The 24,161-nt window shown below is 42.2% G+C and overlaps 1 protein-coding gene across 3 annotated transcripts in view; it reads left to right on the forward strand.

The window, feature by feature from the left end:
* The window catches only part of Calx (sodium/calcium exchanger 3), a 121,476-nt gene that overhangs the window by 55,952 nt on the left and 41,363 nt on the right, over positions 1 to 24,161 (forward strand). For all 3 annotated transcript variants that reach the window (XR_011801104.1, XR_011801103.1, XM_072013217.1), the window contains exons 4-5: positions 10,477 to 10,668; positions 19,992 to 20,159. Coding sequence is in view for 1 of the 3 variants with exons in the window: in XM_072013217.1 (XP_071869318.1) it covers positions 10,477 to 10,668; positions 19,992 to 20,159 (360 nt within the window). In the remaining 2 variants the exon portion in view is untranslated. The remainder of the gene's footprint in view (positions 1 to 10,476; positions 10,669 to 19,991; positions 20,160 to 24,161) is intronic.

The following is a 24,161-nucleotide window of genomic DNA, read 5'->3' on the forward strand; positions in this document are numbered from 1 at the left end:
GGATCCAGCGCTTCTTTCTGACGTTCCTCGCTTATAAATCCAGCTGCCCCATGAACGTGCGTGACCGTGATCACTCTTCTATCGTGGGAAAATATAATTTACATCCACTCGCTATCGTTTACCAGGCGACTGATTTACGACGCTACCTGTCTATTCAAAATCAGAAATGGATTTGTTCCTATTCTTTGCTCTTACTCCACAAAATCCATCTCCTCCTTGCTTTATCCTCCGTTCTTCTCTTTCAGATTTCGCTACTTGAACGCAATACACGACTTAGGTAATTCTCTGTACGACAGTCTGAGCTATTTTCCTCGATAGAGTAGCAATCTGAGAAAAAAGGTTTAGCCAACCTGTGCGATGTCCAAAGATACTTTTTTTCGTTCAGCGTACTCGACGACTATCGTTCGATAGGCCAACCGAAAGACAAAGCGATGACGGTGCAACGATGGATCGTATTATTTCTCTTGCGACGACAAACAAGAAGATTCGGATTGACAAAGTTGGGGTAATTTCGCGAAGTAACTGCAGAACTTGAACGTCCGTGGATCTCGATCTTCTCGAAAGATCCACTCGATCTGTTTGAACACGTAGCAGCAACGGAAGCGACGAAGTGGCGGCGTTACAACCATTTCCTATACAGCGAGTGGATACGTTCCACCCTTGTGGCTTATACCGGTCGAAGTCGAGTCAGGGAAGTTGGAAAACTGTTTCCGAAAGGATTTCCCACGGTCCAAGAGTTTCAACGACTTGGAAGCAATTGTGCGCGCCCTTAATTGCTCGGCCTGCAATTCCAGATTTTACGGGCTTCGAAAGGTTCCACCAAGGGAAATTTAATCGAACATTTTGATCGGCCATCCGGAAAGTTTGGATCTTGGATATCTTGGCCGGGTCGTACAACTTAGGTCGATGCGTCTTTCCCAACGTCATCGATAAAATATATTCGACGCGGTTAGGAATAGGGAAAAAATGAAGATAAACGAGCGGGAGAAACGTTTACGTTGTGCTTTAACGGGTCCGCGTGCCATTTCGACAGCGGAAAAATGATTCCCGACTCGTACTTGCGCGTTACCTATGCGCCACGATTTATCGATCTCCGTTTGCCAGAACGAATAATTTTACATCGACGATAACGCGCCCTCCGAGTTGCCAGGACGATTTCGCTCGCTGTTCCCGCGATTCCAGCCATTCACTCGATGGCTTTTATTACTCGTCAATCGATTACAGGCGGAACAGTCGCTAACTTTGCCACGAAGAAGTTGTAATCTTTATCACGACACAGATCCGGATCGATTCGCTCGATAAATCTTGTTACACGGTAACACTCGACAAAGTATTCGAACGTTTGTAGAAATTTTGTGAATATATAGCGTTGCGCGTGTTGTACAAAAGATTTTGAGATTCGTCGAGTGAGAAACAAATTTGGAAACGTACGTACATAGTACGTGGAAGCTGGAAGATGTTCAACGCGCAGATTTAAACACTCAATTATCCTTTTCGTTATAGCGATAAGCGCGGCAATGAGACGGCGAATGTCCGTTTAATTTCGACAAAAGTAGCAAAAAATCTTGATGCTTGAAATTTTCGATGCTTTGCATGGGAGCAAGATGTTTCTCGTAGAAATTAGAACGCGCATAAAGTTTTGCACGGTCGCGTAAAGTTCTAAGGGGATTTGTAACGGATGTCGTTGTGTCAAACAAATGTAATACGATGCTTCTAATTCCGCGTACAGAGACAAGTTTGCAGAATGTAGGTACACGGTTAAACAAGTAAACTTCATCTGATCGAGCCAATATTAATCTACCTCTATGTTGTTGCATGTACAGTGAGATAGCGGCAGATGTAACCGCCAAAGGAATATTTACATAGAAACACCTATCCTAAAATCATTTACAACTTTTCAGTTTATATTCGAGCACGACGCGTACATTCTACGAATGAACGATGAATAAACTGCTTTCTACGTTTTATTAAAGGTACCAGAAGTTGAGAATAAAATGAGCAGACTGTATTTAATTTGTACAGAAAATCGTAATTTCAATTAACGTTGATTTTAACTGTAATAAAGTTTCGTAACAGAAAGTTGAAAATGTATCTCAATTCCGAATGATTATATATACGTACATTTCTAGATTTAAAAAATCACCAAGAGTCCTCGAAACGTACTGTGTACAACGATATACCGCGATCACGAGTACCAAATGAGCAATAACGAGACAAGTTGTGGGTATTCGGGCGGGTTTTCAATATCTGAACGAGCATAAATACTTAATAAGTCAGCATCGGTTTAATTAATTAGCCCTGATGAAGAGTGCATCGTATTTAGCGTTGTCTGGTCGAGGCAGCGCGTATAATTGAAAGGAACGCGTGCTCGTAGCTGTGTGCCGCTTTCATCGCGCCGCTACTGCAACTAATTAGCCACTGTGTAGCAGTTAGGTTTCACGATGCGCCTAATGCGTTTACGTGCATACGCTCGCGTTTCTATACTTCGCGCGCAACCAGTCAATTGCTCCAGAAATTCGAGAAAACCATTAATTTCGAATTTCGGAAACCCACCACCGGCAAAACAGTGATATATACTGATCGCTTTTATTAATCGTACATAGTCGAGCGTCACAGCAATCGTATAATTCGATTCATTGTTATTTTTCATCGAATAGCGTTCCACGTTTATTGTTATACGAAATTCGTTCGACTCAAGGAAGTTCTACTTTAATTAATTACCAAGGTAGATGCAAATTTTCGAAACCTTCGCTTACACCGCTGTGATTTCCAGCTCGTCGATCGAATTAACAGAAGGGAAGATCTGAAGTATCGGAGACGGAGAGTTCGTGGAAACGTAGGCGGCTAAATCTTCGATGTTTTAAATGTCGAAGGAACGTGAAAATCGCGCGAAGTGGAGTAAACGCGGACGGTGACCAATGGAAAAAATCACAACGGCTGTGTTGCCCAAGGTTTCAGGAAGCTTGCAAATGCGCGTGTTCCTAAAATAGAAAAGATCAGTCCGAGTTCCGCGGGTTCTCAAGCAACGTTCGCGTTTAATCTCGTAATCCTGTTAGGACGCGGCAGCACAAGGCCGTCCGCGTCCGTTCAAAGGCTGGCTACACGCTATAACCCTTTAACTGCTTCAAAGAATCGCTAGGAAACCATGCGTATGTGCAAAGCTTAGCAACGAGGACTTGCACCGAATTTTTCTACCAAAAGTTAATCTACCTCGCTAGACGGGAAAAGACGAAAACCACGGGATACGAAAGACGATAAATCGCTTAGCAGACGGCGTGGCTGCGCCTTGAACCTCTCGTCTCGAACGATCGTTAATCGATTTCCTTTCTCCTTGCTGGTCGTGCCCGTTTTTCCATTATTAATCTCGTTCCACCTTACGCCGATAAATCGCTCTACTTGTTACGTTTGAGCACCTTTTTAATACGCTTCGTCGGTGACTTCCTCGACCACGACCATTCTCCGGAATCGTTCGATTATTTTCTTCCTTTCAACCCCCGCCCTGCCACCTTTCACCCCTTAACTGAAGGAGCGGCGGTGGTCGGTTTCATCCGTCGTTTGTCTTCTCTCGTTTCGTCCTCTCATTTTCTCCTCTTGTTCCGCCGATCGACCATTCGTCCCCTCCCTCCTTCATTTATTTCTCGATTTAACGTTGTTCCGCGATTCTCATTAAACGCGGCGATTAAAAAGAGAACGGAGTGACCGTGACCCGGCGGTGGAACGAGAGGGTGAAATCAGGGAGCGGCGGAGATTCCGGCGTTTCGCAATTACGGCCACACTGCCGGCTCTCTTCACGGAAATTCGAGATACCACGACCGAAACGACGTTGCAAGGATATCCGGAGGGAGTGGAGGGAAAAAAATAAGGCAATCTCAAGTCGACTGCAAACGAACCCACCGCTAAATCGACGGAGATTCCGCTTAATCGTTGGATTAGGTCGTCTCGGTATTTTCCACTTTTTTATTATTTTCTCCCTCCTGTCCTCTACCTTCTAAGTATATTTCTCGTTGTCTATTTTTCTTTCGAATCGCGATATCTTTGCGAGAAAATTCTTAGCCTCTTGACATTCGCTCATATTCCATTGCGCTCGCCTCGACGAATTATAACGGAATTGTTCGTTTTTACGAAGAGATTCTCTGGACGGGCTGGCGCGTGTTTCGAAAGGATGATAAATAGAAGCGTTTGTGGGTCGTGTCGAGGCTGGATGCTAGGTTGCTGACATTTCTAACGCGATTAAACGCGTTACGACCATTGCTCGTAAATAAGGGAGATTAAACATTGCCGCGAATGTTCTCCGCGGTATGAGAGCTTTGTTTCGGAAGCTTATTGTACTTAATAGTCGTTCTTCTCTACACGTGCTTTGATATTTAGCCCAACAGTAGCTCTCAAATGCGTGTATATAAAATATTTGGAAATTTTGCTAACGTCATACTGAGGCACGACCGTCATAATCATGTTGGTAAAGTTTCTAACTAATTTGAGAATACACGTGGAAGTTACAAGTTATTTATCGCACACATATTAGGTTGTCCCAAAAGTTTCTTTCGTTTCATAAGGAAATATCGATGCACAACATTTTTCGTTTCACATCATTTTATCGAATTATGTGTGATAATAGAAATAGAACAAAATGGATTATTTCCTTATAAAACGAAAGAAACTTTTGAAACCTTATATATTCAAATATTAATATACCTCGTGAACGATCATCGTACTAATTCTTCGGCATAGAATTTTGTCGCGAATAGCTTTCGTCATCAACGATAAAAGATTGGATTCGTGGGTATTTTCAAGATTACGAGAGACTCGATCAAGCGTAGTTCGATTGGCAGGGCAAAACCGAGTCTAATTTCCCGAAGTGATTAAAGTCAGGACCAATGGAACGGAAGAATCGCATCGTTACGTTCTACGGTTGGAAACCTTGGAAGCGTGGCCTCGCAGTCGCGGACGTGTAGCGAGTCGAAGGAAAAAACCAGGAACGACGTTGCCAGAGACATCGCAAAAACGTGACAATTTTTGGGAACCGATTTCTACGGACGCGATCCGCAACGATTGACACGGCACGTCGCCGCGCGTAAATTCGCGTTTACCTCGAAAAACATCGAACGATCGTTCCGTACCTTTCGCGAGGTTTTTCCACGAACACGCCATTTATAAATCGCGCGACGTTTGAGCAGCACGAGCCAGCGTATAGTTAATAAACGAGCACGCGAATCAATAACGTGATACCCGCGAACGATGAATGCAATATAGTTAGGATGACAGTGGCATAATTAAAAGAACGATGTTCACGCGTAATCAGGCGACGAATCAGCGATCAGCTGTACACGCGTCAGACTGTGCGCATTATTTTGTCGCCGCGACACTTGCCATTTCAGCCGCTTTGCGCGAAAGCCCACGCTCGTATTTTTCTCCTGGAGAATCGTTGATGACTGGCGCTCGACCACGCAGCTTTGCTATTTTTCCGAAATAAACGCGTCGCGACGCCTCTGCCCGTGAAACTCTGTGATCCACGAACGAGAAACAACCGCCTGCGAAAGGACGCTCGACTTTATGAAACGTCGAAAGGGCGGCGAAGCCAGCGATTCGTGAACGATCAAACGACCAATCGTTTTTACATGATAAACGTCGTACGGTGTTTGAAAACGGCTCTTTCATCGAGCAAACCTTATATAGCGTGGACAATGTTTTCTTATCTAATTCTTGTCTCTTTCCAAGTCAAGATCTTCTATCTTAAGCAAAGCTCTGTTCAAATCTATAAATATAAATTCTTAATTAGAATACTATTCGTTAGATATGGTAATATACATCGGACTATAGTTCTATACAGATAGAAGTCGGCAATCTTTGTCGGCGCTTTACAGTCAATGCTCCTTGCTTCAAAATGTCATTTTAAAGTTCACTGTAGCAGACTCTACTATAGACTCTAATATCGCTTGTCGTTTAACCGTTCCAATTACCATATTATATCACACCCACGCGCTATTTATGAACGTTGCAGAGCGTCTGAAATCTGAACATCTGTAGATGAAAAAAGTAAATACAATAGTATAAAGAAGTATAAATAAATATAATAACTGGGCGAGGTCAGTGTGAGTAGCGTCCCATGACATTTTCGCAATCAGGATGCCGTTCCTTTTCACCGTCCTTTTTCCAAACGAAACAGCGAATCGAAGCACGGGAAAGGCAAGAGCGAAGGCTCGTTGGTAATCAATATCGAAGCGGATAATTCCCGGTCGTGGCCGCCGCGACATCGAAAAACACTCGAGGACACACGAGGAAATTGAATCCCGAGCCGAAAACCCGAGATATCAGATTTGTCGGGGTTTTTACACGGTGCAGGCTTTCCGACGGGATAAGAAGCTTCTTCGAGGGAGCTTGTTCGGAAAATGGTAAACGCGAGAGCATACTAAAAGCCGCCAAGAATGGAATAATATTCCGCTCGGAAAACGCTGCGTCTTTCGTAGGCCACCAACGCGAGCGTGAGTCTGTGTGTGTTGGAAAGGTATTGGGAAAAAGTGGAAATTCCATGAAATCCCTAGCGGAAATAACTGACAAAGGCAGACCTGTCTATCAAAGCAGGCCTTGACACGGGCGAGACCTTCCGTGTTGAAAGTTTGTTGCACCGTTTTTCAATACCGTAAACTTTCTCCGACGGTTAACCTTTGAAATTAACGGTATTCCTGGTCACGGTAAAAGTTTATTTGTAAAAATAGTGAAACGTAACCGTCGATTAGAGACCCGACGCGTCCTCGCATAACCCGACTGACGCAGTAACGATAAGGACCAGAACTTTGGAAGTTTGTGTCATACGCGGAGAAGAGTAGAAAGTTCGTAATAAACGTGGAGATGCTGAGATCAATACTTTCGACATTGAAATTTTACTTCGTCGTAACGTAGGATCCTGGAGACTTTAATTTGCTGGACTTGTCTTTGTAACAACATGCGAAGAATCTATTCGTCAACCATAAACTATGTGACAGTTTTACGACAGAGAATGGAACATGTACAACGCATGGAAGGAGCTCCTGAGAAAATACCTCATGATCCGCGGATGTCAGTCTTATACCGAAATTGGATGACATCGAATGTCATTTGCAAACGTGAAAGCACACAGAAATTTGTTCGATGGATTGATTTTAAGACCTGTGCCGATCGCACATGTTTTATTCTTCTTTATGAGAATTATAGGCTCGTAAAATCTCCCCTTTTTTTTCTGATACACTATGTAACGATATAACGATCAGATGGGAGTTTTCTAAGAAGAAATCCAGAGACATTTTAACTGGAAGAAGGCTGCGGACGACGTATAATCGATGTTGCCGCGCAAACGTCGACGTAACGCGACGCGTGTCATTAACCATCGCGTCAGGGTGACAAGATGACAAGAAAAATATTGCCTTTTAAACAAAGGAAGACAGAGCAAGGATTGAATAACCGGCGGAACACCCGAGAATCCGAAGAATTTCATCTCGACTGAGAGGATATGCGATGTTCGAGAGATGAAAGTGGCGAGAAATTGAAGGCTCGTGACCCCGGCCACGTTCAACGGATGAAGAACGGATAAAACGGCGACGACAGGTCGAGCAATAGCGAGTCACGCGCTTCAAAAAGGAACGTAACATCGATTCCCCTTCACGAGAATTATCCCGAGGGAGATCGCAAACTTCCTGTCGATACCTGTAAACCGCTTCCATAACGAGCCATCGACCACTCTCTCTCTTTCTCTGATTTCTATTTCTTCAATTACTGAGAAATATTATTTCTTCAAGTCGTAACTAAACTACGTTTTCATTGCCTTTTTGAATTTTTATGCGTTTCTGATTAATTTCAAGATGCGAGAACCCGCAGGATACGTACGATATACGAAGGTTTATAAAATATCCAAAGTGGAGTGTTCGTCGTAATTTAATTAAAAAAAAAAATGAACAAAATGACAGATTACTATGCAGGTTCCGTTTCTTTGGTTATCTTCACGGTAATGTGAAATTGCGTAAAAATCCGCAGCCTAGTCTAGTTATAGGAGTCAAAGAGAAAAACAAGGATCGAGTTATTTGTATTAGATTGTTCGGAAAGTGTCTTTCTTTTACAAACAACAACGCATCTTTATACAAACATGAAACCTAATCTGTCGAACGTTGTGATCTTTAGTTTGATAGAACAAAATGGATCATACTTAATTCGATAAAATAATATAAAACGGAAAATGTTGTGCGTCCATTATTTTCTTATAAAACGAAAGAAACTTTTCGGACGACCTAATACAAGTTTTTAACTCGTTCGAAATTGCCGATCCAAACGCTGAATCGGATGATTTCGCTTTTCAGCGGTAGAGAACTCGATGGTTCTTAGCAGAGTTAGAAGCTATTATCAGCTATTAGTAGACTGCAAATGTTTATGCCAATTTACAATTTTCTGGGGCTATTAATTCATCGAAATAAAAATTATAACTGCAGAGATCACTCAAAGATTGTGACAAAGACAGTTTTGGCCAAATACGCTAGTCTCGAGTGTATTAAGACGAACAGCGAAGAATGGAAGAGCTTCTGTAGATATCGAATTAATAACTAATAATTAATTAATAATTAAGCAATTCAACGCGTTAAGAAATGAATAATCAGTTTCCTAGATCGCGTGCTCTCCGTACTCCGAGATGCTTTATCCAATATTCCATCGAATATCCCCGGTTTTCGATCTCAAGAACTTCTATTTATGTGTACGATGTTGAAGAAGCTCTGAACAAGCATTCTGAAGCTACATCTGTCTGCTTGGATAAAAGCTTCTATGAAATCAAGAGAGCACGATTTAAAGGATAGGTCGAGCCTTTTATGGAAGCTCGCCGGAGTTTTCTGGAAAATGTCCAAGAAAAGCGTCTATAAAATCGCAACCTTATACGGCTTTTGTTTTCGTGTTTAACTTCGAACGATCCGATTATGTCTGTTATTAAATCTCACATTTCGTACGTAGAAACAAAAGCGATACAAACACAATGCATGAAAAGTACATGAAACTTTTCATGAAAAAAAAAAAAACGAAAAAAATACCTTTAACCATAATCGTTGTCCCATTAATCTATTTTCTATCGAATCAAACTCGAACCTATCGTTAGATTTCCTATCGAGAAATAAAACGAACATCAATGTTACACTTTGCAAATTTTATCCGCGAAGAAGGAAACACACGACAAAAATCCTAACGTTTATTTTTAAAATATCCTCGTCCTCTAGGATTTCGGTAGAAAGAGAAACGCGTGACGTAACGCAACGGCGGGATCGATACGACGATCTTTCGAACCGTATGTATTCTGCATGCCGATGATAAATGCGTTCGCTCTCGCGCGATACGTGGTTGATGTACACACGCGTACGAGCCGCTCGTATTTCACGTCGCGGAGGAAATGAGTTCGGTTGCATCCGAGCTCGTATTGAATTAAGGGATGAATGGACGAGCCGAATGGTATGTCGAAGAGGCGGTGGAAAAAAAAAAGAAGAATGGCACGAGACCCTTGGAATTCAATGGTCGCGCGCGGATTTTGTTCATCCGGTGGACGTAACACGCGAGAGGAACGAGCCGGAATATTTACAACGGTCGTAAAAAGTCAGCCGATAGAAGTAACTTACGATGATGTAGCCTCCACAGGTAAATTGCGGCAAATTCAGCAGTTACAAGGTATCGCTTAGGAAGACGTTGCTTACAGATTGGTACGTCAGATATTCTGCTAGTGATAAATTGCCCCGTTTCCATTCGGAGCTTCCAGCTTTGCCTTAAGTTGCCTATCGATTTTGTTGGAAAACCATGTATTTTGCATATTCTCGAGCGTGCAACGTATCGAATCAAACGATATTTATTCATAGCAGACGCGTGGCCTCGTTCGGATACATTTTACTCGCTGTTAGAGCGTAGAAACGAAATAAAGCAAAAGTAAAAGTTCAAAAAGAAAGGAATATACGCTCGCGTGATATATACAGCATAAAATCGGTGCGCTCGAGGACGAACTAACGTAGCTAGAGCAGCGTGCTATGCTAGTGACGGTACATATCGGTGGGATACTGCCACGTAAGTGATAACAGCCGGTATACGGTCAGACATTGGCGCGCGGAATTAGCATCGGAGTCTGGCGTGTTTTACACGGCTATGATTTATAAAACGGATCGCTCGTAAGGTCGTCTTTGCCTTCTGGTAATCAAGAAATTGATTTTCCTCGTGCTCTTAGCTGTCGTTTCTTGCCGTTCGATGTGTTCCCCATGAATAGAGAATGAAATTCGCTGTACAGCCCGCGTGAATTAACAAACGAGCAACGATCGCGTTTGAATTGAATTAACGTGGAAATCGAGACGAGTTCTTTTCTTTCTTTTTCTTTTCTATATCTTCCTTCGTCTTTTTTACGCGGCGCCTGCGTCTCGATCGTATAGCCGGCAGCGGCAGGAATTTCCCGGAACTGTTGAACTACTTGAGCAGCGAGGTGCGATTTGTTTTCAGCCGAGGCAGGGATTGCAGTGGCGGCGGAAATGAAGCAGCCGGAGGAGCGTACTGCCGAAGAAAAAATGGCGTTGCTTGGGAAACCGAAACTGGGCGAGGTGTCCAGGGCGCAGATACGAATCAAAGAATCGAAGGAGTTCAAGAACACGGTGGATAAACTGGTGCAGAGAGCCAACGCTTCCATCCTGCTCGGTGAGTCGATACTTCTTCAGCTTGAAACTCTCCAAGACACTCCCTTGCAGCCCCTTGATCTCCACCAACGCGAACGAATTCAAACGCCCCCTTTTCCATCCTCTCACGCACGTTCCTTCTAAGGGATTATTACATTTTCAACATCGACATTCAGATCGCCTTCCCCTTGGTCGTCCCCAGGAACATTCCGCTTCGTAGTCGCCTGTATTTTTATTTCTACGTAACTTTGGAAATTATCTTCTTATTCTGGCGTTTTAACGAGTCGGTAGGGTGGAATATTTAAAAGCTCGATATTCGCCTGCCCAATTTTCTCCGCCTCTCGGAGCGAGATCTCTTCCTTGATCACCAAGCATTTTATGATTCCAGCCGTTTCTTGTCTCTTGTTCACCGCATTATCCGCCGCCCTGACTTCAAATTCTCCTTATTGCACCACTCGGGCGTATATTTTCTCGTGAACGAGCCTTGATTAAAGCAGGATAGGTTAAGAAACCGCTAACCTACCGCTCTTCCACTGAAAACGAACGAACAGAAGCGTGTTCCCAGACTGCGTCTAATGAAAAATAATTAGAGAGCAAGAACATCTATTTTTATGCTTGTTTTCCCCTCAGACATCGCGTAGTTTCCTCTTCCTTATGGTCTTTCTTTCCCATTTCACTTCGTTCTTTCGAAACTTGCCATCTACCTTGAATTTATTTTGTACGCTACTTTAATTTACGCGATCGACGAAACAGAAGCTTGGAATCATTACGAGTAATTATCTAGATACTCTATAGCTAATAGAAACCAATAATAACGTATGGGTTAATGGTGGCGGGAGGAAAGAATCGCCAACACGGTCTCCCCGAGAAGATTCTTCCGCCAACAGAATCCAACTACCGTAACCAATTGAGTTATCCACATGGTCGACGAAAACGGCTTCTCTCTGATCCTAATATTTGCACAGGCTACCTAAACGGACAACCATACGAGAGAGTAACCTCTCGTGTTTCTGATACTTTTATCTATTAATTAGATAAAACGTACGTCTGATATTTCAAGGATGTACGAAGGTACAAAAAGCACAAAATTCTCACAGATTTTAGACAGAGTTATGCTTAACACTAGAACTACCACACCAGTAAAACTGAATGGTTTTACAATTTTATTTTAAAATTCCTACTTCATGTTACATTTTTTTTAATGACTTTCGCAACAATAACTAAAAGAATAATATAATGAATTTTATTTTGCTTTTTATGTATTCAAACTGAAAATAATTTCGTATCGAGGCTATTTATACCAATACCACTCAAAATGACTAATACCTTTCAAAGCGTAAAAGGATCCTGCAATCTGTTTATCGGACCCCAATTAACCAATTTTCTCGTTTTGTACAACTTCCCATACGTTTTTTTAATTTTTACTGCGTGTCATTCAATATGACTGTTGAAGTAGTCACCACTTCCAAGAAAACTCTACATCTGGTCTTTTAGTTTTCTCAAGCACTGAAACCATCGACAGCGTATAGACAAAAGACTGGGACGAAGGTAGACAGGCGACGATGGCTTCAGGGTTTTCAGTCACAGGGTAACACTTCTAGCGTGCAGATCTGAACCAGCTCAATTATATTCCATTTTGTATTTACACTTCTTTATTAATATATATTTTCTACCTTACAATTTATCCACGCGTTCCTTTGTTCACACATCTAATAACCTCAAGAATAACGATATCAGTTATCAGGAAAATTCCAGATCGATCGCTAAATGCTAACACTAGAAACAACTGGCTTTACAATTTTATAAATGCGTCAACCCTCGTTTAGAATGGATCCCTCCAGATGGATTAATAATATCAAAAATATACTACATAACATGGAATTCCCTCTGTAAGAAAGTAATAAATCAATAAATATAAAAATATTCTATTATTATGTATTTTTTAAAGACCAGTAATGACTGGTTTTAGTAGAAATAGCTTCGTGTTAACTATCGGTAGTTCTTGTGTTAAAATCATATGCAGATTGATTAGATACACGCTTTTATTTCGGCCACTGATCTTCGCAGATGAAATCTTCGTTTTCACCTCAGTGATCGCTATCGATCAACGGAGGTTTTATCATTGTCACTAGAACGTTTCGTTTTATAGCGACATAGCGAGAGTCCGACTAAGGCGCGCTGAAAAAACAAAACGGTAACAAGTTTGCGTAATCCAGAAAGTTTGGTAGGAAGCTCATACGAGAGCTTACCTGGCAAAATAATAAAAGTGAAATATCTGCGTGTGTATGAGAATTAAGCCGGTCTTCGTCGATCGAAAATTACTGAATAGGCGTATTTTCAATCTGTTCTTATTCGATATTAATCCGTGTAGTTCGTCGTAGACTAATCCATTTATTTAATTTGATTTCTCTCCCACCCCCTTTCATCCCCTTTCCTTTCTACTATTTATTAATTTTTGTTTTTTTATTTGGATGTATTGTACAATTAATTCTCATTGAGAATTATATGTAAATTATTCTGACGTTGTACTATGTCGTGTTTAATAAGTGTTTATCGTGTGTTGGATTCTAGTTAAATCTAGTGCTTAAATCTAAAGGGTAATGTCTTTTTAGCCTAATCTGTCGTCGTGTCAAGTAATCGAGTAACTAGTGGGTTTTTGTGTTTGTTAACTCTTATGTTATATCTATTACTAAATTTGGATATTTCTTCTTTGACTGTGGGTATCTTGAGGTCGCGATATTTATTAATCATTAATTCATAGCTATCGATATTGCAACGTTATTCTTCTGTAAACAGATTTATACTCGTACCCACCAATGAAAGGAAAAAGAAACGAGGAAATTCTCCGATACCCCAATGAAGTTAAAATACGCAGAAAAAGAGAAAGAGAGTTAAAACCGAGAGTACTGCGTGCGGAAACACCCGTACGCGCACTGAATCAACGCGTGAATCTTGTTGGATCGCACCTACGGAAACGAAATTCGAACGGGAACAGTGAAGTTTCCCAGAGCGCATAGCTGGAGTTTAGCGATTCTATGCAACAGAGAATTCGTTTTATATGCGTTCGTAGTTCCGCTATGGTAAACCTTCTCAACTATCTCGATCCCGCAACTTTAATTATTGTCTAGACGCGCTAGAACACGAAGTCGACGGTAGACGTTGGAAAAAAATGGTGCGAGTTGCTGGCATCGTTTCACCTATTTCCCTATTGATATTAGATTCGAGATCGCTGCCCCGTTATATATTGTGTTTCGAACTTGTATCGTCGAGCGTAACAGAGAAATAGAGAAAGATATAGAGAAAGAGAGAGGAGGGTTGAATTGGCGCAAAGTCCGGTGAATCCGGTGGCGGCTAAAGTTGAGAGGAACTACGGGTGGGTTGGTAAATCGGCACGGTTCTATTGCACGGCGACTCCTTTTGTTCGACGGGCCGTTTTGCATTTCACGTTTTGCCCTGCCTTTCGCGAGAGGAAATCGCCAGGGACACGCCTTCTTCGCGCCTCGATAAAGCGTTTCCCTTCGACGGGGTTCGTTTCCTCGTCGTTTTCACGTTTTCGTCTGGAGAGATGGAGGAACGTCCTCTCACGACCTATCCGACAGAATCCGCCAGGGCGGAGCGGAACAGAGGGGAGAAACGAAACAAAGAGAACCGGCGAAATTAATGGATTCGGGGTGGATGAGAAGTCGAAGTCCTTTGAACAAGTCGTTGACAAAGAAAGAGAGAAATACCGTTAGCGTTTAGACGCGTCAGACCGATTGATTTATTGGCGGGCAATGTGTCTGTCGAGCCGGAGGACATCTTCGTTAATCGAGCACAGCCGACAGTCTGGTCTAATTCCGTGAGTGGAATTGTTTTCGAGCGCGGCATAGCTGTTCCAGACGATTCCCAATGGTAACGGAGAATCGATGAACATCAGCGCCAACTGCAGAAAATATTCCGGTTACGCTGTTAAACCGGAGACGAAAGAATTTTAATTTCAAACGAAGCCCTGTTGAATTAAATCGAGGGTAAGTTGCGTCAAAGAATTCACTCCGGTAATAAAAGGAAATGGAAACAGGGGCGAGAGAGAAAATTAACCCGTGAACCTTTTCCGCGTACGCTTAATTTGTTATGGTCGTTAACGTACAAACAAATTTACCGGTATTATGAGCCCGTCGTTGCTCCCATATTCTCCGATGTTTATATAATCATGCGGCGTTTGCTTGATGCCATTACACCGGCTGAATGAAATTAAACCGAGACATGAATGAAATTTAAATGTAACGTCGTTCGGATTCGGCTTCCGATTAAAATTGTTTGCGTTTAATCTGCAACCTTTTCCCAAAGTTGACGTATGAAAGAAAATAAAAAAATAAAAATGGGAATAGAAGCTGCCGATGAAAATTTTCATCGCATAAATCCCCAGAGAGCAACCGTCGTATACCGTGCGAACGAAACGTGCATCGAGAAAAGAATCCCCTTTCCGACGAGCTCGTTACGCGACCACCGGTTCCGACATACGTAACAAATTCGATTACGCGTTCGTAATTGAAGAACGACGCTTGTACCGGGTCGAGTACAAGGTCTGCGGAACGCGTGTTTCCAGGGACCAGCCGATTCTACGGTAGAATAAGCCAGTCGATGACGGACTCGCCTATTCGCTGTTACATGGATCGTTGCGACGTATTTCGCTCTTGTGAATCGATCGCCTGATATCGCGACTAAAATTTGCCAATTCTAGCGATTCCTTCCATATTTTTCTCGCCCTTGTTTCAAATAATAATTTTATGAAATTCAAAGAAACCGACGTTGGACCAAAGAGTCAAGTTCTTCTAGCTCGATTACACATTGAATTTCTGGTAAATTAGATCGAAACTGTTTGTAAATTTTCAATGGGACAGAATTTGACAAATTTACAATTTCGCTAGTGAAATCATCCAGTAAAGAGGATCAGAGGAAATAAACGAACTTTGCTCCTGACAATTCGGATCGAAGATGCACGCGGGTGCACAGCGACCACGCGACGACAACTTCCACTGCGTTGCTGCTTTAAATGTAAATGTTGGCAGTGCGCGAAGGCGTTTACCCGCTGGAATCTGTTTCACTGCGATCTCAACCAGCAGCTCGAAGGATTGCTCGCTCAATGAAGCTTCTCTGGAAATCGTGTTACCGCGATTCCGCCAGTTTGCCGAATGTGTCGTTATTCATCCGACAAACGTAGAACGCAAACCGAAGAATTATTTCATCGCGTTTCAGTTAAACTTTTCCAACAAACTGCAGCTATTCCGCACCTCTATCGAAATTCAGATTAACGTAACAGAGAGAAAACAAAAATGCTGGAACGCGAAACGTAGGTGGGAAATACGTGGAAAAAGTTGAGGCATGTGTTCGTCATTTGCTAGCAGCTGTCGATAAAACGCCACGTTTCCGCTACGTTGGAATGCGCACGCGATTTTCATAAACAATTGAATTACCCGGCAGCAAAAACCTTGACAAACATCGTGTTTCGCGAAACGAACAAAATCTATTTTCCAGTTGAATAAATTTGATTTCCTTTCTACGTACATTACAGTCCGGACGCTTGTAAATTATCGTAAATATATCAAATATACAACGGACGAATCAAATCCGACTTCTTGGCCAAATTTTCGCCTCCTCTCTTTCTCTGGCAAAACCATATACATGTCGATAAAAATAATTAGTTGGCAATTTCCTTGAAAATTAATTAATTCACTGTCACTGCCATGGACATGCTTCGGAAGGGGCTCCATAAATTGGTCGTCGTTCGCTGTTCTTTCTGCGAATTTCTTAAATGGCCATTTAGGCCAGCAATTTTTATTCGACCGAACGGAGAAGAAAAAGATGAAAGGCAGAGAGAGAGAAAGATGAAAGGTCTGTCCCGAAGAATTCGCACCCTTTGTGCGCGCACCCTCGACTGCCCTCGGCGAGGTTAATTTTAGCTCGAAAATACGAAGCGTCAGTCTGTTATCTAAACGCGTTCGATCCCACTCGTTTTCTACTCGACGATCATTGAGCTGCTCTGTTCCTTTTTCCCCGATCAAGTTGGTTAAATCGGCAGATTTGTATCGTAATTGCTCGAAGCAATCGGCATTAAAACGTTGAAGAAACCAGAGGTACATTGATTCGGAGATATTAATCTGCTCGCTGGAATTACTGTGAACGTGAGTCTTTTGACGATCACGTATTTGTTCCGGTCTCGTTGTTTCCTTCCGCCTAGAAAATAAAGCGTCCTTAAAGCGTGTATCGTACGAGGGGAACGAAATTGTTTAGCCAGGTTGGTGATTGGTTTAATCCAACGCGGGGTATGGCAACGACAACCAAGCGAGGGATTCTCTTCGAGCAGCCCCACCTTTCGGAAGGATGAATATTTCACGCGGAACGAATCATTAATTCTTTCCAGGGAGGGAGGGAGAGAAAATTGACGCGCGCTCGCGTTCCAGCAAGAAACGTCGACCATATTCGCTACCAACGAATCCTGCGAGACCTGTCCTTCCGATCGCCAACCTTTAACGCTTCTAACATTGGCTAAGGAGTCGTTTTCTTGCCTCGTTTCTCCTGTCTAATTCGACGTTACTTAATTCTTGTTCTTTTCTATTCTTCTTTTTACATTCTTTCTTATCTCTCCATCTTTCCATTCGTTTTTCCATTTTGCGATCGCGCTCGTTCCACGAAGATTTCAAGCTGACACGATCGTGATATCGGACACTTGTTTCATCGCATTTTGAATATAAATGAGAAATTTGGAATTGCACGCCAACAACATCTTATTGATCTATTCACGGAGCGTATAACGCAACGTCTCGCGAGGCGTGTCCCGTGAATAGATAAATAAATAAGCAAATTGTGCGAAGAAACGCGTAACCGTTTCGCGAAATCGCAATAACAGCAAGAAACGACGACGGATTAATGAAACTTTTACGACCACGCTGGCGTAGATCGGTCGTAAAATTGTGAAAGTTTCGTTAGACGTTCCGGAGCTGTGCTAGACGCCAGCGTATCCTTTGGGAATAAACGTGCGGCTGTTTCGAACGTTTAGCTGCATATCGGGCAAAGTGAAAACGTAAATATGGAGAAACGTACGAGAGTTGTATAATTTTGTTTGAAATTTCCTCAAGACAACACAGACTCGCGGAGGCATTGGAAAATTTGCGAACAAGTATTATCATATACCTGTACTTCAGGTGGTTATTCGTGCCAATATTAATCTTTCACGAAACATACATTTACATTCTATACAAATCTGTATGGAACTTGTATATACAGGGTGTGGCCGAATAATACGTAAGATTTAAAAAAGAATAAGAACAAAATATGCAATAAAATTTCTTCATTTGAGGCTCGGATTACGAGCAAAATCGAGTTTAAAAATTTATCAAGCGTCAATAGCATGTTATTGTGTTAGGTCATCCGAAAAGTTTCTTCCGTTTTATAAGAAAATAATGGACGCACAACATTTTCCGTTTTATATTATTTTATCGAATTACGTATGATCCATAAAGATCGCAACGTTTTACAGATTAGGTTTCATGTTTGTATAAAGCTGCATCGTTGTAGAAGACGCGTTTGTAAAAGAAAGACACTTTTCGGGCAACCTAATAGAAGCGGAAGTAAGTCAAAAATATGAAATAAAATTGTCCGTTCAAGGCTTCATTTTCGAGAAAATAGAACTTGAACGTGTCTAGTTAAGAATCGATCTGGTACTTGTATGCGTATGATAGATTTTCAAACTTATTTCAATGATGTTCAAGCGTACTTGACAAATCTTCAAACTCGATTTTCTCGAAAACTAAACCTTAAATAAAAGAATTTTATACTCTACATTTCTTATTTTTTCATAAGCAATCGCCCCGAGCCTCTTTGTACATGTTATTCGACCACACCTTGTATATCTTCTATATATATTCTCAGATTCACTCCAAGTTTTACCAATACAACTAAATGACAGTCGTATCTCGTTGAAATTCCAATGCAGTTTTGGAATGTTTTACACGACACATACTATATGGACGTACAAATCTTGTACGATAACCGTTCGCATAATTTCGCGAGCCAGTGTAGCTAATCCCTATTTTGTAATCGCTCGCCTGGATAGATAACTTCTTGGAGGTTGCAGGCTGGTCGTTTCAGCCCCGAGGCTGATACCGAGAATAATTGATCGAGGCGGGACGCGTTAGCCTTTAAACAACCTTCGACAAGAAAAATTCCGTTCGAACCAGGTAGCGTGTGCCGCCAGCCTTTGTAAGACTAAGTGGGAATTATCGGCGGGGAAAATCGATCGGACGCGATACACGTCCTCGCAGCAACGTTCTTTGGCGGAAAGCACCTCGCTAGATGCTGATTTATGGCGTTGTAATAAATTGCGATAACCAACGCTCGCCAATTACCTGGAATGGACAAACGGGCAAACACGTAAATTATACAGGGGAAAGGAGAAAAGTCCAAATGGAAGAATCCACGTCCGAAACATCGGTTTCGCGTTTTGTTCTTTACGCTGCAATTCCTCCACGAAGTGCGCGCCGCCGGTGTATGCGTTGATTTATCGCTCGGCGAAATAAAAAGTTTTCCGATGGGAACTTTGAATTCGAGACGAAGGAAAAAGCTTGGAAAGTTCATCGACGGGCGCCAAATTCTTTTCTTGGAGCGGCGGTTCGATGCGACCCTGGACGAATAAGAAAGAATTCGAGAATTAGAAAGGGAATTCCTGGGAAATAATTTACGGATGTTGGATCGCAACGGTGTAGGAATGTTACGCGTTACGAATAGGGTGGTTTGACGTAATTGCAGGATCCGAGGACAGGCGAGGGAATCCGCAGAAGTAGAAAGCACACCCTACGCACCATGAAATCTATTTATTTCACCATGGAGATGCCGCGACCCTATGATACATTCTTGTTGAATTTCCAGAAAGGTTAAGACACATTGCCAGCAAATTCCACAAATTCAAATTTATCTTACCCTGTTTACGTTTTTCATCTTGCAAAGCCCCGTAAAAAAAAAAAAAAAAATAAAAATACCATAACTCAACAGCAATGCCGGATTACAACGCGTTGTTAATAAATTTTCGTTAGGATCTGCAAAGAAGGGAAAACACCGAACAAATTTCTAGAACTCTACAGATCTTCCTCTATGGTATTCGCGTTCTTCGTGTTACTGGGATATTTTTTACAAAATACCGTAACTCGATAGCGTTGAATTACGATACGTGCAAACAGATCAGAGTCTGACCTAATCCCAAGTCTTCCTCGCAACTATCCACATTTCTCATTTTCCAGATCATCACTCGATCACCATAGGTACTCGACAAAATGAATTTACTCGTAATAATCGCTAAATACGTATCCTCAGGAACGAGCTCGTGGAAGGAACAGTTCACGGAGGCGTTGACGGTGAGCGGCGGCGACGAGGACGAGGGCGAAGGTGCTGGTGAACCAATCTCACCGTCCTCCTTGGATTATCTGATGCACGGCTTGACGTTATTGTGGAAGGTGTTGTTCGCGTTCGTCCCACCAACTGGTAAGTTGTGCGATATCGAGCTACACTCGAAAGAATGGACGCTCCTCTGGCGGGAAAAAGGGTGGAAATGGGATAGGGCGGTTTCCTGCGGTATTGCTGCATCTGGCACGCGTAAGTTATGCTTGTCGACAGCCAAGCGAGATCCACTTATACTCGGTCGAGTACGAGGCACGTGCTGAAATATTTTTGGTATCCCCGCGACACGAGTTTCTCCGCTTTGTAAATTAAAAATCGCAGATGGTGGCCTTGTTTATGAGTGAATTAAATCTGACGAAGGCCGTGCCATACGATTCCAAGGATACGGAACGAATTTTCTTTCACAGATGGAGAATTCTTGCAAAAAATTATTAAGTGGACTAAAAACGGTACTTTGGATATCGTATTAATATGTGTCAGAACGTATCAGCTGGATACAGCGATTATTCCGTTTCATGGCTGTTAATTATTTATCATCGCAACTCGACAGTGTATTTCCTATATTTCGAGCAAACCGCGTTCTTTAAGATTTTGCACGCACAACGCGTATTCTTGTCACGTGCAACCGAATTTCCAGCCGACGTTCCAGTTCTTACTTCGGATCTATTCGCTCGTCATCCGCAAAATTACCTACAGTACGTCGTTATCGGCAAAAAAACTCGAAAGGTAGGCAGGTGATCAAACCGATAGAACGATTGGAAAGTCACGAGGTCTTCTATCTGACAGTTCGCTGTCAAGTTACACATTTGCTCCATAAAAATGATCTGACAATCGGCTTGAAATACTTTGACGACCGATCTCGATAACCTCGAGGACAGTTTCTGGCCATCTTCCATTGTCCCGCGGAAGAATCGCACAGATTCTGCCGCAGGCAGACGGTAAGTACCGGCACACAATTCTCTCACGAAAAAGATCTTGCGACGGGTTACTGTGGACAGGTAGTGAGTTACAAGGACATATAGAGCATCAAGAGACGCTCAACGTGGTAGCGAGACTTTTATTGCAAGAAGGGCTCTGCCAGGAAATGGAAATCGAGTTTTCCCCGCGGATCGAGTTCGTCGTTTAAACTCACGCCAGACTGTCTCCACATGCCCGTCGCTCTTTTTCTCGTCTCTACTGCTATCGTTTCATCTTCGTTCGTCAACACCGCTAGTTCGCTGTGTGTTTCACGTTGTTTGGAACTGCGCTTCCGACGATCGAGCATCGAAGGACTACGCGACAAAGGATAAGAGTTAATTAAAAGTTGTCTGACTATTATCGACCTCTACTACTCGCTACGTCGAGCTCCAATTTCGAAGAATCAACGAAGCTAATTCCTAGTTTCATAGGGATTTTTGTAAGCAGCGAACCTTATCGAAACGCGTCGTTGTTAGTACGAAAAGATCGTGTTTTGTGTTAGATCAACGGTGTTTAATCACGATGGGAATCGTATAAGTGATCGACTCCAGCTCTTTTGTCTATTTCGTACGTTTCTTATATACGTACACGTGATCATCCAATTTTCAAGAGACAAATGACTTACTTCCACAAGGTTCCATTGATAAATAAACCTACGATAGCAAGAAAATGACACAAATAGCAATAAATTATGAGGTAAACTTGAAAAACAGTATCTCTAACATTGTGATTTTAACTGCTGTGCAGATACATATTTGCCTGTCTCTAATGTCTAAGGGAGAAGTTTGCTTGGAAATAGCAATTTGCCACTCTAACCCATGACAACTTTGATGTCCGTTTGTGTCCATTTCCACTGGAAATTAAACTACATTGCCGCAGAGCTCGAGTTACTAACCGCAAGCCTCCTAATATTTGGGAATAAATTTCTGTCGATCGAACGTAATTCAAACGTTTCAGAAATTGTTGAATGAACAATTTCCCGAATAATCCGTAACTAAGAGCGGAAAACTACTTAAAACGGCGAAATTAATCGCTCCTTCCTTCGCTATCGCAGATAAATGATCGAACTTCAAGCTGGAGATTGTGAAATCGACGCTTTACGCTTGTTCTATCCAATAAAGAGCAAGTGTTCGATTAACTTGTATAAAAAGCAATACTTTGCCATCCTTTATGCACGCATGAAAACGAGGCGTTAACACGTAAACGCAATTTTCTGTTTTACATGAGAGATAAAACACGTCCGCAATCAATAAGCTCCGCGTGGAAAAAAGCATAAACGATTTTTCATTTCAAGCGTTAATAATTATTCCGTTTAACGAAATATCGGGAAAAAGCATCGTAAAATGGCGCGCACTGTGTGTGTAGTACAATTAATTTGCCATATTTTGTTGCTATACGCGTTTACAGAAAACCAACAGAAATTTACCAAGAAAGGAAAATTCGCGTCATAAAAGCGTACACTGAGTCCAGAAAAAAAGTAATAAAGTCGTTGAATTCTCGGGACGTCGACTCTCGATTCGTAACAATGGTGCAGGGAAAAAACGTAATCGCGTTCCTAGTCGCGTGTCAATGGTCATCGATTGATCGTAAAATCGTCAAAACGCGTACATCGCGTAACAACAGTCGAAACAATCGTAAAACTCGCTTCATGTCACAGATCATTCCATAAATAACGTAGCGCTTTGCCGTCTAACTTTAGCGATAATTTTACAATATGTTTAGTAACAATTTTACAAAATGAGAAATTATATCGATGTTAGTTTCAGAGAATTTTAAAGCGTAAAATGTTTATCGGGTGCAACGAATCATCCGTTATTTTCTAGATTTATGTTTCGCCGCTTTGGCGATTTTTCATCAAATACCATTTGAAAAATATTGTACATCGGCGCTAACTAAACGCACGAAATAAAACGAACGATGTAATAGTTTCCAATTATATCCTTTTAGTCCGAGTAATTTTGTTTTCCCTGTCACACGATCGATTATCGTCATTACGAGAGAGAAAATTCTATTTTAATCGCAAACGTTATGAAATTCCTACCTGTACGTTTCGACAATTTCGCATTTAAATTTGTGCATATTCAAATGTTCGGATATTCAGATTTTCGAATACGTTTCTGTCCTACAGACTGAAGGTGGAAAATGAAAGACGACCTGGTATCTCGTCGCACTGGCTTCCAAGTTCCTGCTTCTCTTTCATCTGTAATTGTTCCTTTATTAAATAAACCTTGTAATCGCCTTAGGGAGTAATTGACTTTTTAACATAGTAACACGGCGTCTCTGGCCACTGGTTAAGGGGCTAACGGATCTTCCTTCTCCGAGACTCTTTAAATTTTCATCGCGGTTCTTCACCGGTGAAAAAGAAAACGCCGCGACGACAAGCGGTTGCCGCAGAGGCGAAAGAAGTCCTCGCGTCTTCCAATGTGAAGCGGGACAGCGGATTATAAAATTAACGCTCGAACCTACGGATCGTGAGAGAGAAAATTCAGCTACGACAAGCTCCCCAGCGAGAATAAAAATTCCGGCGAGAAACTTCGTGCTTACGCCGCGTACTTACATCTTCGTCTTCTTCTTTTTCTGCGCGCGTTTAGGAAATATTTCATGGAAAGACGCATTCACGCGATTCAACGTGATCAATGTTGCGCTACTTCGATATGTTACAATTTCATACGATGATTCTTTGAATTAAAGATTAAATTACACTTTTTACTACGACAGAAAGGAATCTAAATCTAAAGGGGAATATATAGGAATAGAGGATCGTTCATAGGATCGTGATCCACCGAAATTCGTATTCTAGGAACGCGATCGCATCCATGTAAATTTACGCCAGCGACCGCGCAAATTATTACCTCGAGGGCGTGTCACGAACACTCTTCGCGCTTCCTCTCTCCCTCTCTCTCTCTCTCCCTCTTTGCTTTTACCGAGTGGCTGTCGACCCGGCGGCCGATCGAAGCCCGATCGAAACCGACCCCTCTGCATAATCCGCCCCACAGGAAAAACCACTTTATAGCCTCTCTAGATTTAGCTGAAGGATTCTTCGCACGAGCTGATCACGGGCCTGGCTATCGTTGAGCATTATCGTTGTCTACCGCTGCGTTGATCACGCCAATTAACTACAATCCGTGG

The sequence above is a fragment of the Bombus fervidus genome, chromosome 11 (assembly GCF_041682495.2).
Source record: "Bombus fervidus isolate BK054 chromosome 11, iyBomFerv1, whole genome shotgun sequence".
In the NCBI taxonomy this organism is placed as follows: Eukaryota; Metazoa; Arthropoda; class Insecta; order Hymenoptera; family Apidae; genus Bombus; species Bombus fervidus.